We start from the raw sequence: 13,632 nt of genomic DNA on the forward strand, positions 1-13,632 counted from the left end.
CTTCTCTAACGGTAGCATTTTAATTATTTTATATATTTTTATAGTGTGAGTCTAAGTGTGTGTCTGTGTGTGTGTGTGTGTGTGTTTGAGTATGTGTGAATGACAAGACAGAGACAAAGCTGCTGGCAAGCGCATCAGTTGACACACGCCATATGACTCCACTGTGTTTATAAGCAGCTGCTCCACTGTGCAGTGCGCACTGCAAGAGGCAACAGCACTAATGAAGCATAATTTAACATTTGTGCCCGCCAGTTGCATTTGAATAATTTGTATTGTACATTTATTTAACATTTTTTAATGAAGTCTTCGCAGCAGCCAAATTTTAATAACATCAGGCGTTGTCTTTCGCCAGCAAACGCAAAAAAAAAAACATGCTAATGAGCATACAAGTTAAATTATATATGTATTTAAATTAACATGTGCACACTAAGTTAGCTTTAAGCATAATAATTGTGCACAGTTTTAATTTTAGACAATTTGCACGCTTGGCTAAGCAACCAACTCAATGTAAAAACTTTTCAAATATGCCCAAAATTCAATATGCAAAGGGTCAGCAACGAGAAATGTGCTGCTTGTATGCAAAATGCTTGAAAAATGCATAGTTCACATGTATAAGAAGCTAGTGGGGGGGGTGCTGGGTTCAATATTTTTTGAAAACTGTATACTGTAAACTAAAAAGCTATATCTTATGTCTTTTTCATATTAAACAAAAACTAAACACTTTACACACATAATATAACTTTGCTTGGCCACTCGCACTACTTGCTCTGTTTCGTGCACCTTTTTTGTGAATGCAAATCGAAATGGAAACAACCAAAAAAAATTTTGAAACTTTTTTGATGTGAATACAAATACAAAATTATATGCGAAATTTGATTTTTGAACGCAACCCTTAATGGATGGTGGTTATTTTAATAAATAAAATACAAATAAACATAAAAAAAACCTTTTAAAACTATTTAGAGCGAAAGAGTGAGTATTTTTAAATGGTTTGACTATAATGTTTAAGAATGCCAATTAGCAACATATACATATATCTATAATCTATACACATAACTTTTTGTGCTGGTCCTATATATAAATATTGTATAGTAGACCAAACACTCATATTCAAATCTCTTTTTGTTTTTTGATTGTTTTTTCTATTTCAACCGAATCTTTTTTCAAACGCCATAAAGTCAGCAAGGAACATTGTTTTTTGTGTTTAAGGCTCTTAACTTTTTTTGGAAAGAGCTCTAGATGTACAAGCCTTTGATTTACCTATACATACATACATACATATATGTGTTGTTTAATTTTACATTTAATGCACACGAAATACGTTAAAACTTTTTTGAATGCTTACATGTTTGTTTTTGCAAATTCCAAAAATAATAACAGCTTTGGATACAAACGGTTCGCCCTTTGTTAAACGAAACATTTTTTGTGTACAATTTTTTACTCTATATATAAGTATGACTCTCTTTATATATATATATATTATATATAGCAAGGTATAAGCTGCACTCTTTAATCACTTTTGTGCACCTACTGAGCAACCAACTTACCATATACTATTTATACTATTAGCACTTAAGCAGCACTCTTCCTCGTTTCTTTCCGTATATACAACATAAATTATATAATTTATTTAATAACTGTGATGTGGTGATGACCGTTGCCATTTGGAGCCAAGTTCGTTCTGGTTTTGTATATTGCTCTTAGGGTCTAAGGCAACTCTTTAGCATTTAGTGTTTGCTGTCTAGTTTCAATTACTCTAAGTATCTCAACTAAGTAGCTTAGCCTAAGAACCTAAGACTGAAGCTATACTAATCGATTAAGTTAGCTTTAAGTACAAGTTTGAACTGATATTTTAAGTTAAAACTTTTTGTGTATGCACTGAGCTAATCGTTTGTTTCTGCTACGTCGTCTCTAGTGCCTGGAGAGCCGCAGGAAGTGAAGGCCACACCGCTAAACTCGACATCGATACATGTTAGCTGGAAGCCGCCATTGGAAAAGGATCGCAATGGCATCATACGTGGCTATCATATACACGTTCAGGAAATGCGCGATGAAGTGCGAAAGAACTGAAATCTATTATCGAATTGTGGCACTAATAAATTCCGTCTTTCTTTTAGGGCAAGGGCTTCTTGAATGAACCCTTCAAGTTCGATGTGGTGGACACTCTAGAGCACAGCGTAACCGGCTTGCAACCCGACACCAAGTACTCCATACAAGTGGCCGCGTTGACGCGCAAAGGTGACGGAGATCGTAGTACTTCTATAGTGGTCAAAACTCCCGGAGGCGTACCTGTGCGTCCTACAGTGAGTCTGAAGATAATGGAACGCGATCCAATTGTATCGATAGAACTGGAATGGGAGCGCCCGGCGCAGACATATGGCGAACTAAGAGGCTATAGACTACGCTGGGGTGTTAAGGATCAAACCTTGAAGGAGGAAATGCTCTCGGGACCGCAAATGACCAAGAAACGCTTCAATGATCTAGAGCGCGGAGTTGAATATGAATTCAGAGTAGCTGGCAGCAATCACATAGGCATAGGCCAGGAAACTGTAAAGATATTCCAAACACCCGAGGGCACACCCGGTGGACCACCGGCCAATATAACTGTGCGCTTCCAAACTCCAGATGTTGTATGTGTTACCTGGGATCCACCTACGCGTGATCATCGCAATGGCTTAATAACACGCTACGATGTTTTGTTTCACAAAAAGATTGATCACGGTCTAGGCTCGGAGCGAAACATGACGCTACGCAAGGCTGTGTTTACCAATCTGGAGGAGAATACGGATTATATCTTCAAAGTGCGTGCCTATACCAAGCAGGGCGCTGGTCCGTTTAGCGAAAAGCTTATTATACCCACTGAGCGTGATATGGGTCGAGCGCCCATGTCGGTGCAAGCGGTGGCAACGTCCGAGCAAACTGCTGAGATCTGGTGGGAGCCTGTGCCCAGTCGTGGCAAGCTATTGGGCTATAAGATTTTTTATACGATGACTGCAGTGGAAGACTTGGACGACTGGCAAACCAAATCGGTGGGATTAACTGAGTCTGCGGATCTGGTGAATCTGGAGAAGTTTGCGCAATATGCTGTCGCTATAGCAGCGAGATTTGAAACCGGACTGGGAAGACTAAGCGAGAAGGTTACAGTCCGCATAAAGCCCGAGGATGTGCCGTTGAATCTGCGTGCGCATGATGTCAGCACCCACTCCATGACGTTGAGCTGGTCGCCGCCCATAAGACTAAATCCGGTTAACTACAAAATATGCTTTGATGCCATTAAGGTGTTTGTCGATTCGCAGGGCTTTCTACAAACGCAGAATGTGCCCAGGCGTGAGATTATATTGAAGCATTTTGTCAAGACGCATACCATCAATGAACTGAGTCCTTTTAGCACTTATAATGTCAATGTCAGCGCTATACCCTCGGACTATTCCTATAGACCGCCTACTAAGATAACAGTTACTACACAAATGGCTGCTCCTCAACCCATGGTGAAACCTGACTTCTTTGGTGTGGTAAATGGTGAGGAGATTCTCGTTATACTGCCGCTAGCTTCGGAGGAGTACGGCCCTATATCCCACTACTATCTGGTGGTGGTGCCAGAGGACAAGTCCAATCTGCACAAGCATCCGGATCAGTTTTTGACTGATGATTTGCTGCCTGGACGCAACAAGCCGGAACGTCCCAATGCACCTTATATTGCTGCCAAGTTTCCTCAACGCTCTATTCCCTTTACCTTCCACTTGGGCTCCGGGGATGATTATCACAATTTCACCAATCGCAAGCTCGAGCGTGAGAAGCGCTATCGCATCTTTGTGCGCGCTGTTGTGGATACGCCTCAAAAGCATTTATATACCTCAAGTCCGTTCTCGGAGTTCTTATCGCTGGATATGCGTGAAGCGCCGCCAGGCGAGCGTCCACATCGTCCCGATCCCAACTGGCCCTCAGAGCCTGAAGTGTCAGTGAATCGCAACAAGGATGAACCTGAAATTTTGTGGGTAGTGCTGCCATTGATTGCTGCCTTTGTTGTCTCCACCGCGCTGATTGTGCTTTATGTAGCGAAGCGTCGTCGTCAGCCCTGCAAGACGCCCGATCAGGCTGCGGTTACACGTCCGTTGATGGCCGCTGATTTGGGCGCCGGACCCACACCCAGCGATCCCGTAGACATGCGCCGACTGAATTTCCAAACACCCGGCATGATCTCGCATCCACCCATACCCATCTCCGAGTTTGCCAATCACATAGAACGCCTTAAGTCCAACGACAATCAGAAGTTCTCGCAGGAATACGAAAGCATTGAGCCGGGCCAACAGTTCACCTGGGACAATTCCAATTATGAGCACAACAAGTCCAAGAATCGCTATGCCAATGTTACCGCCTATGATCACTCGCGTGTGCAGCTGCCGGCGCAGGAGGGTGTGCTCGGCTCGGACTACATCAATGCCAACTACTGCGACGGCTATCGCAAGCACAATGCCTATGTGGCCACGCAGGGACCGTTGCAGGAGACTTTCGCTGACTTCTGGCGCATGTGCTGGGAGCTGAAGACTGCTACAATTGTCATGATGACGCGCCTGGAGGAGCGCACCCGCATCAAATGCGACCAGTACTGGCCCACGCGCGGCACTGAAACCTATGGCCAGATTTTTGTTACCATAACCGAGACTCAGGAGCTGGCCACCTACAGCATACGCACTTTCCAGCTGTGTCGTCAGGGCTTCAACGATCGTCGTGAGATTAAGCAGCTGCAGTTCACGGCCTGGCCCGATCATGGCGTGCCCGATCATCCAGCACCGTTCTTGCAGTTCTTGCGTCGTTGTCGCGCACTCACGCCACCCGAATCCGGACCCGTTGTGGTGCACTGTTCCGCCGGAGTGGGACGCACTGGCTGCTACATTGTCATTGACTCCATGCTGGAGCGCATGAAGCATGAGAAAATCATTGACATCTATGGTCATGTGACTTGTTTGCGTGCCCAGCGCAATTACATGGTCCAAACCGAGGATCAGTACATCTTTATACACGATGCCATCATCGAGGCAATAATCTGTGGCCAAACTGAGGTAGCCGCGCGCAATTTGCATGCTCATCTGCAGAAGCTGCTGACCACGGAGCCCGGCGAGAGCATCTCGGCCATGGAAGTGGAATTCAAGAAGCTCTCCAATGTTAAAATGGACTCGTCCAAGTTTGTTACCGCCAATTTGACCTGCAATAAGCATAAGAATCGTTTAGTGCATATTCTGCCCTATGAGTCGAGTCGTGTCTATCTGACGCCCATTCACGGCATTGAGGGCAGCGACTATGTCAACGCCAGCTTCATTGATGGCTATCGCTATCGCTCGGCATACATTGCAGCTCAGGGACCTGTGCAGGATACCGCCGAGGACTTTTGGCGCATGCTCTGGGAACACAACTCGACCATTGTTGTTATGCTTACCAAACTCAAGGAAATGGGCAGGGTAAGTTTAGTTCATACACAGAAAAAAAAGGGATAATTACCAGAAACAATGTCAGAACCAAAGTATGAAATATTTAAATTTTTTAATAACCTTAAATTTAATCCGAATTGGAATTAAAATAATGTAGTAGCAATTTCGAAGGATATTTATATACCTTTGGATTACATATGATAATATTAGAGAAGAAAACTTCCTCAAGTTTACTCCTTGCCCAGATTGAAGATGAACCAACAACTAACACGTTATTCAATAGACTAATGCTTATTAAGTGAGACAAACGAACTAACGAACAATTTCAAGAAAGTCATTTTAATCCTGAAACAGAATTAATTTAACCGGCTTAAATCAAGATTGATTTAATGTATTCGTACTTTTCTTTAATCTGTGTACAATTTATAATTTAATGTTTGGTCTGCTTGACAGGAAAAGTGTTTCCAGTACTGGCCACACGAGCGTTCGGTGCGCTATCAATATTATGTCGTGGATCCCATAGCCGAGTACAATATGCCTCAGTACAAACTGCGTGAATTCAAGGTAAGTTGCTATAGCTAATGCGTCCAAAAGATCTGCAGCTCATTAATAATAACTTTTGTTTCCAGGTAACGGATGCTCGCGATGGCAGCTCACGCACTGTGCGTCAATTTCAGTTTATTGATTGGCCCGAGCAGGGTGTGCCCAAGTCTGGTGATGGCTTTATCGATTTCATTGGCCAAGTGCACAAGACCAAGGAGCAATTTGGCCAGGATGGTCCCATCACTGTGCACTGCTCTGCGGGCGTGGGACGCACTGGCGTCTTTATTACGCTCAGCATTGTCCTGGAGCGCATGCAATACGAAGGCGTGCTGGATGTTTTCCAAACTGTGCGCATCTTGCGTGCCCAGCGTCCAGCTATGGTGCAGACAGAGGTGCGTCACCATTAATTACTTAACTTATTATGTTTTAATATATATCTTTGTTATTTTCTAGGATCAATATCATTTTTGCTATCGCGCTGCTTTGGAATATTTGGGCTCATTCGATAATTATGCCAACTGAGCTGCTGGCTAGGTTAGCTTTTTGTTAAAGTTGCAACAATCCGCATAAAACGCATTTATGATCTACACGGATAACTCGACTTCAAAGTATTATATTATATACATATAGCCAGCTACTGCCCACACACATACACACACACATACTTACTACTAACACACACACACACATTTATACATGCATAGGCTATAGTTGTGTTTGTGCACACTCGATTTAAAAAGTTGTATTGTATACCCCTGCCCTTTGTTTAGTTATGGTAGCCTGCAATTTGTGTTTGTTTGTTTCGTTACTTTGACATAATTGTGAACTCAAAAAGACTGTTACAAGTTTAATTATCAGTAATTTTTTAACGAAGAAAAAAAAAGGAAAAGTAAAACAAAACACAGTTCTTTGCTCTAACTAATCAATGTAGTCGAATCAACTTGTGGTTGGTTTTTGGTTGGGAGTGCAACTGCAGCTCCATGGCCTGGACCTGGTAACATATACATATTTGAACTAAGGACTTGGTAGCTCTTAAACTTACTGTAATGAAAACCGAATCTCTAAACGACCAGATTATGAGTCTAGTATATGTGTAGTTGCCATTTGAACTTAAATGCAGCAGCAGCAAGTCTGAGTGGAGTAAAATATCATTAAATTTTAGACATGTTTGTATGTGTACCAACAACAACAGCAACAACAAGAACAACAATCAATCAATCAAATACTTGTGTATTTTATATATAAGTTAGTGCGTTTTTTATAGACAACAATAAGTAATAATACAACTCTTCAGTTTGGTAACCTATGACATAGAGAAAGCAAATGAAATGTAAACCGTGCAATTAGTCAAAAGTCTTGCGTATAAACTTATACTAGTTTGTTTAGTTTTTAGTAATTATATAAGCATATATTTAGATGCATATATGTTGAGCTCTGAAAGTCAAGTAAAGCCTCTATGCTAATCACTTAAAAGGTTCTGTAATTTAAGGCAAACCAATTTCTAATCCTTCCAGCTCGGCAGCTTTTTAGAACTTTTTTGAATCTCTCTTGCAGCTATTTTAATTAATTTTAATTGATTTTCTGTATATACCACAATACCTAAAGCTATAATAGTGTCCTAAAGCTAGACAATTATGGTACCTAATGTGTATGAATATAATGACATAATATATTTATAATCAGGCAGACAACAAATGTAATGTAGATATGTACTGTAGTATATAATATACATAACAAACACACATGCATATTTATAACATATGTACATACAGACATATTTGATTTGCTATCAGAACTCAGCAACAACTAAACACAGATACAGACGCAGACACACACTCACACTCACATGTTAAAACCAACATAGTATGTACGCTAATAGGTACTTATATTTAGCTATATGCATTAAACAAAATAATAACAATAATTATAATATATAAACATAAACATATATTTGTTATAACAGGCCGCAGAAAGTAAAATTCAATGTTAGGTCGTAGTAAATTGAAAAGTTAGGGCATATATTTGGCATAAATATATATATTAAAATTATAGCGATAACAATAGCAACAATAGATGTCTAGTTAAAGGTAAACCACGCCGCGTTGCAAGCATATTTAGCATACTACGAGTATATTTATATGAAGATAAATACATAAATCAATTCGAAGCAAAGTCTATATTGTATATTATGCAAATTTGCCAGCTTGTCAAATTCTGTTGAAATATATATATTAATTGTTTAAAAAAATATATATTTTACCAATTTAGACGTACATAAACAATTTTAATGAGAAGTGCATACATTAACATAATAATAATAATAATTATAATAATCAAGCAACGTATGATGCGATCGTATTCCCTAAATATAATTGTTTAAATTAAGCAAACATATTACGTTTAACATTATCATATAACAAAAATATCATTTTGGAAAAGCAAGGGGAGTATAACATGAACATGAAATATTAAAAAGACAAAATAAAATACAATACAAAGTGCGTTGCGTTTTAATTCAATCAATCCACAGCGTGCAAAAGAATTAAAAATCTAGAATGATTTTAAATTTAGCGCCCTCTGCATTTCATTTTTTTAAATATGTCGCCCTGAAAGTATACTATGATTTTTATTCGCAGCTAGGCAATATTTTCATGTAGCTCATTTTGAAAGCATGCAATGATTTTCAGCTTAACACAAACAATCCTCTAGAGAAAATTAGCCATAACTCGTCCATATCATGTCGTATTTTCAAAACTTTTGGTTTGCGACACCCACAGGACGAAACTCTATCGATCTGCATCAAAAAAATGTCCATCAATTTAGAATTTTTCAGCAAAAAAACACAAATTGGTCCTTTTTTCGGAAAGTACAATCAAAAACAGAAATTGCTCCTTTTCTTGGAAAGTACAAGGACGATCCGGACTGTTTGGCACTAATTTCGTCCTGATAATGCGAAGGATACGATAGATATAGCCTATTTTCTGTTTACGAAAATTGCTGCTTTTCTCAGCTCCTGTAAGGACTTTCGTCCGTTGAGTAATATATTCTAAGATCTCTTAGGAAGCACCACCCGGACACCAAAGGACATCCTTCTAGTCCTTACAGTTTCCGAGAAAAGGAGCATTTTATGTTTTTTGAACAATTTTAGCGACAATCCCCTTCATTTTTTTTTCAAGATATTTTGTTATCCAGGATTGGATATCCTGGTATGCAATTCAATAGATTCTATAGATTAGATTCTATGCACAGGAGTTCAAAAATGTGTGTCCTTTATACATCGAAAGGATAACTGAGTAGCAGAAGCTAAAAAACTAAGTGTGGCTGCGAACTACGAACTTTGGGCAGTTCATTGTCCTTTTTAACCTGATTTATCTAAATCAGTTTGATCATAATCCTGGGCATTGGAAATACATCAATAATGTCCGTATATATAAAAAAATTGCTTACATCTCTGCTACTGAAAAGAGAATCGCCGCTTAAATAATCAACAATGATATCATGCAGTTAATAAAGAGAACAAGAATGATCGAGGCAGTTTAGCTTAGATTATTAGAAAAATCTACAACCATAACTTAAGCTTAGATTTTCAGCAGATATAAAAAATTTTAATGTAAGCATTCACAATCTTCCTTACAAATATATTAACTTAAATCGTTTGAGCTTAAAGATACTTATGACCACATAACAAGCGTGTAAAATACAAAAAATAATATATATATTAAAAAAAAATACTTATATTAACCCATGGCTGCTTCATCCTCTGCTGACTCAGCGTCATTGCTTTGTATCTCAGACAATATATTCAACGGATCTTCACTACGCAAATAACCGTTGTGCTCGGGCTGCGGTTCAAAGACCACTTCTCCTTTAATCACACGCACGCGTGGTCCATGAGCACGCGCCGTAAACTTTACCTTGCCACAGGTGTCCGGCCGTAGGCGACGATGTGCGCGCAAGCCACTGACAACCACAAAGTACTTGTCGCAGCCATAACATTTGTAACGTTTCATGCCAATGTGACGCGATAGATGGGAAATCAAAGTCTCGCGATGAGTAAAGTCCAGTGAACAGATCTGCAAGTAGACAGTAGACATTATATGCTAGGAGAAAGTATTGTATGCAGTTGACTTACCTTACACTTGAAGGGCTTCTCGCCTGTATGCCGACGATGATGAACACGCACCTGTCCTGGCGTGCGAAAACGTTTCTCACAGTAGTTGCATTTGTGCGGCAGTTCACCTGTATGTATGAGCATATGAATGCGCAGACCGCCTACAGTCGTATAGGTCTTGGAGCACTGCTCACAACGTATTTCACCTGCACGCTGTACAGTGGAATTGGTCGTCGAGGTAGAAGTATCATCAGCTGAAGCTGAAGCTTTTGGCTTAGGCACAGCTGCCAAAGTAGCAACAGTGGCTGAGGTGGCAGCAGGCGCAGGCGTAGCGGAATTAGCTGTAATCGTTTCTGCAGCTTTTGTTGAAGTGACTGGTGGAGCAGCAACAGCTGCTGCTGGTTTTGTTTCTTCTGCGGGCACAGTAGTTGCAGTCGATGGCGATAAGAATTCTTGCTCTGAAAGTAGAACAAACAAATTAATCTAGGAATGGTCTTGATATCTTAGATAAACTCACTCTTAAAACTTTTCACAGTCACCAGCGTTTTCTGCAACTCTTCCTTGGACAACCCATGCTTGTCCTGTAGATGCGAATAAAAGCTCGGAAATACTTCATAGCAGCGCCCACACTTTGGACACTCCCAGTGAAAGCGAAAACTCTTGAAGGTGTTGCGTAACATATTCACTTTTTCATGGCTTTTATTGTTTAGCGCCAGCATGAGCACCTTTGGCGGCAAGTCCTCTTTATTGATATTACATTTGAATTCGCTATTTTGCGTTGTTTTTTGGAGCACACTGCCAGGCAGCGGCAGCGTTTGCTCAATGCTGCGTATTTTATTCTGTATGTCTTCAATGATCTTGCGTGATTCCGGCAAACTTTCATACAAATCTATGGCATTGAAACAGGCATTTCGATTCAGATTTAAATTGTTTAAGACACGCTTTGACATCGACGTTGTCAAGCCTTTGTTAGCTGGTGGAGATGGCGTGGACGTTGCAGCTGCTGTGGGTGCTGGAGCAGCATTTGGTACATTTGAATTAGCGCTTATCATCACAAGATTTGGCTTTTGCGAGTTGTTGTTGTTGTTGTTTACATTGGGCGCTAGCCTAACGATTTTAGTATTGGGTGGCAACTTGATCAACATGCAATTGTTGGGTAACAGCTTCAATGCATTGCTCTTAAGTGTGACTTGCTGATTATCGAATTTCTTGATCCTTAAAATATTGCATTGCTTAGGGACCACTGTAGCTGTAGAGTCCTGAGGCTGCACTGCTTTCTTTATGGCTGGTAAACGTAACTTACTACGCAGCTGTGATAAGCTAATTGGCAAATTATTTTGCGGCTCTTGAATTGGCTCCATCGGCTCTGCTTTTATTTCTATATCCGCTAGCATTGGTTGCTCTAGCTCGGGTTGGTCCGTGTCCATTGGCTCCTCCTTAATTTGCACATCGCCTTGCGGTATTGGCGTTAGTTTGCCGTACATTTTACTGGCTGCCACCAGTTGGCCCACATTATCCTGCATATCCAAGTATTGTAGACGTCCACAAGTTAGCGGATTATTCTGGCGATGCAGGACTAGGCTCTGGCGCGTTTCAAAGTGCTCACAGCACAGAGCACAGACAAAACGACGCACAAAAAAGTGACTGTTCATATGCTTGGCAAGACCAGTGCTATCCTGACAGTCAATGGCACAGATCTAAGTGTAACAGATTATAAAAATATATGATCTTAATGAAAACTGCAACTGCTTACGCGACACTTGTTTCGGCCTCCTTCGTGTTTGCGGAATTCGTGATCGAGCATCTCCTCCAGCGTAGTGCCGCAATAGCCACAACCATAGCGGCAAAAATGGCGATTCAGGAAATGATTGATGTTATGTGAAGCAAGTAACATTAAATTATCGCTCTTAAAACTGCAAACATCGCATTTGTATGTTTCATTAGCGGTCTCGCTCTCGATCTCACCAAATAACTGTAAGCTCATTAAAGGCAAATTGTCACAATCGGCTGTGTGTGTGTGTGTGTATATATTTAGGTTATGTATTACCTTCTTTTGCTGATCGAGCGTCGCTATAAAATTTATTTCGTCTTCAGATTTGTGTTCATTGAGCGGTACCGTTATCATATTTGGCCGCTCTTCGATAATTTTTAGCATTCCACTGCCAGCTGTAAAACACAAGCAAATGTAAATCTAACGGTACAGTGTGTTTTATTAATAGTTACACTCACACACCCAAGCATTTACACACACACTCACACAAGTGTACTCAATACAAATAGACCAAAGCAAACACATACTTGTTCATACATCATCAGAGCATACCCTTATATTTACCGCATGATAATTGCGAATCCGTTTCACTTTCCTCTACATCCAGTTCGAGTTTTATTTCAGTGTCATCAATATCTATTTCCTCCTTTATTATAATATCTGCTTCAAGCATTTTAGCAAACGCGTGCACAAGAATTTTTAGTGCGCAAATATAAATTACCGCTGCGATCAGTAACGAGTGATGAGCTATCGAATAGTAACCCGTATTGCAAATCCGATAGGTTGTCGAGCATACAAGTATCGATGCCATGCCAAGCAGACTACAAGAAAAATGGAATAAAGGGCAATGAAAAATAAAGAAAACAATCCTAAATAAATTATAAAAGAGTATTTGTGGTATAATAGTTAGTTCTTGCGTTCGCAAATAGTATATTAGTCTAAAGAAAACAATCGGTACTTTAAATCAAAGTTATCGACGTATTTCTGTTGATTTACACATCGCTAAGAAAACAAGCTATAAAAAGCAAAAACAAATTTGCGTGTAAAATACATATGCATATTTAAATTAACAAGAATAACAGCAATGAGCAACAGCGAGGATTCACAGCAATATACTAACGATGCTACAGTTAAAGACGAGGATGAGGCATCGGGTGGTAGGAATTTAAAGCTATATTGGGTATATATATACATACATATAGTATATTTGTTAATCCGTACACTGCAGATGAATCTGAGGATGTTATGCTACGTGAACAGGATCGATTTTTACCCATTTGCAACATAATCAAAATAATGAAGGTCCCCGTGCCACCAAATGGTAAAATAGCCAAGGATGCCAGAGAGTGCATACAGGAGTGTGTCTCTGAGTTTATATCCTTCATTAGCAGCGAGGCCATCGAGCGCAGCGTTGCAGAGAATCGCAAAACCGTTAATGGGGATGATTTGCTGGTGGCTTTCAGTAATTTAGGCTTTGATAATTATGTCGAGCCACTGTCCGTTTATTTGCAGAAGTATAGAGAGGTTTATACATGGCAATATATAAACAAAAAAACCGATGGCTAATGGATTTTTACATTTATTTTTTTTAGTCGAACAAATCGGATCGGAATTTGTTTCTAGAGGGCAGCTGCTATATGCAATGTGAGGATGGCAGCGAGGCTGGGAAACAGTAATAGGAATACGTAAATATCATAGCTTAAGGGGCGTAGAATGCGTAGAATTATAAAAAAAAACCATAGTCAAAAACCAGCGTAGTTTCATTTTAATATATATTTTAT

General features: G+C 40.0%; 3 protein-coding genes across 5 annotated transcripts in view; 2 read left to right on the forward strand and 1 right to left on the reverse strand.

Moving 5' to 3' along the window:
* Positions 1 to 8,166, forward strand: part of LOC108607860 (tyrosine-protein phosphatase Lar) — a 93,790-nt gene extending 85,624 nt beyond the window's left edge. Inside the window, exons 14-18 of the mRNA XM_017998943.2 lie at positions 1,916 to 2,055; positions 2,118 to 5,456; positions 5,880 to 5,990; positions 6,056 to 6,361; positions 6,423 to 8,166. Of these exons, the coding sequence (XP_017854432.1) occupies positions 1,916 to 2,055; positions 2,118 to 5,456; positions 5,880 to 5,990; positions 6,056 to 6,361; positions 6,423 to 6,491 (3,965 nt within the window). The 3' untranslated portion in view covers positions 6,492 to 8,166. The remainder of the gene's footprint in view (positions 1 to 1,915; positions 2,056 to 2,117; positions 5,457 to 5,879; positions 5,991 to 6,055; positions 6,362 to 6,422) is intronic.
* A 1,381-nt stretch (positions 8,167 to 9,547) lies between these two features.
* On the reverse strand, positions 9,548 to 12,566 carry LOC108598492 (zinc finger protein 236). Of its 3 annotated transcripts, XM_033293145.1 has the most exons (6): positions 12,404 to 12,566; positions 12,128 to 12,246; positions 11,834 to 12,052; positions 10,598 to 11,777; positions 10,102 to 10,538; positions 9,548 to 10,042 (listed from the first exon to the last, which is right to left on the reverse strand). In XM_033293145.1, exons 1-6 carry the CDS (start codon positions 12,522 to 12,524, stop codon positions 9,707 to 9,709), a joined length of 2,412 nt encoding a protein of 803 aa, XP_033149036.1. In that variant the 5' UTR covers positions 12,525 to 12,566; the 3' UTR covers positions 9,548 to 9,706. The 3 variants fall into 3 exon arrangements, with proteins under 3 accessions (XP_033149036.1, XP_017840646.2, XP_033149035.1); XM_017985157.2 differs by having other exon boundaries at positions 11,834 to 12,246; positions 12,416 to 12,566; XM_033293144.1 differs by having other exon boundaries at positions 11,834 to 12,246.
* A 284-nt stretch (positions 12,567 to 12,850) lies between these two features.
* LOC108607915 (nuclear transcription factor Y subunit beta) lies at positions 12,851 to 13,566 on the forward strand. Its single transcript, XM_017999027.1, has 3 exons — positions 12,851 to 13,008; positions 13,080 to 13,375; positions 13,444 to 13,566. Exons 1-3 carry the CDS (start codon positions 12,936 to 12,938, stop codon positions 13,525 to 13,527), a joined length of 453 nt encoding a protein of 150 aa, XP_017854516.1. The 5' UTR covers positions 12,851 to 12,935; the 3' UTR covers positions 13,528 to 13,566.
* Positions 13,567 to 13,632: the final 66 nt, after the last annotated feature.

The sequence above is a fragment of the Drosophila busckii genome, chromosome 2L, assembly GCF_011750605.1.
Source record: "Drosophila busckii strain San Diego stock center, stock number 13000-0081.31 chromosome 2L, ASM1175060v1, whole genome shotgun sequence".
Lineage (NCBI taxonomy): Eukaryota > Metazoa > Arthropoda > Insecta > Diptera > Drosophilidae > Drosophila > Drosophila busckii.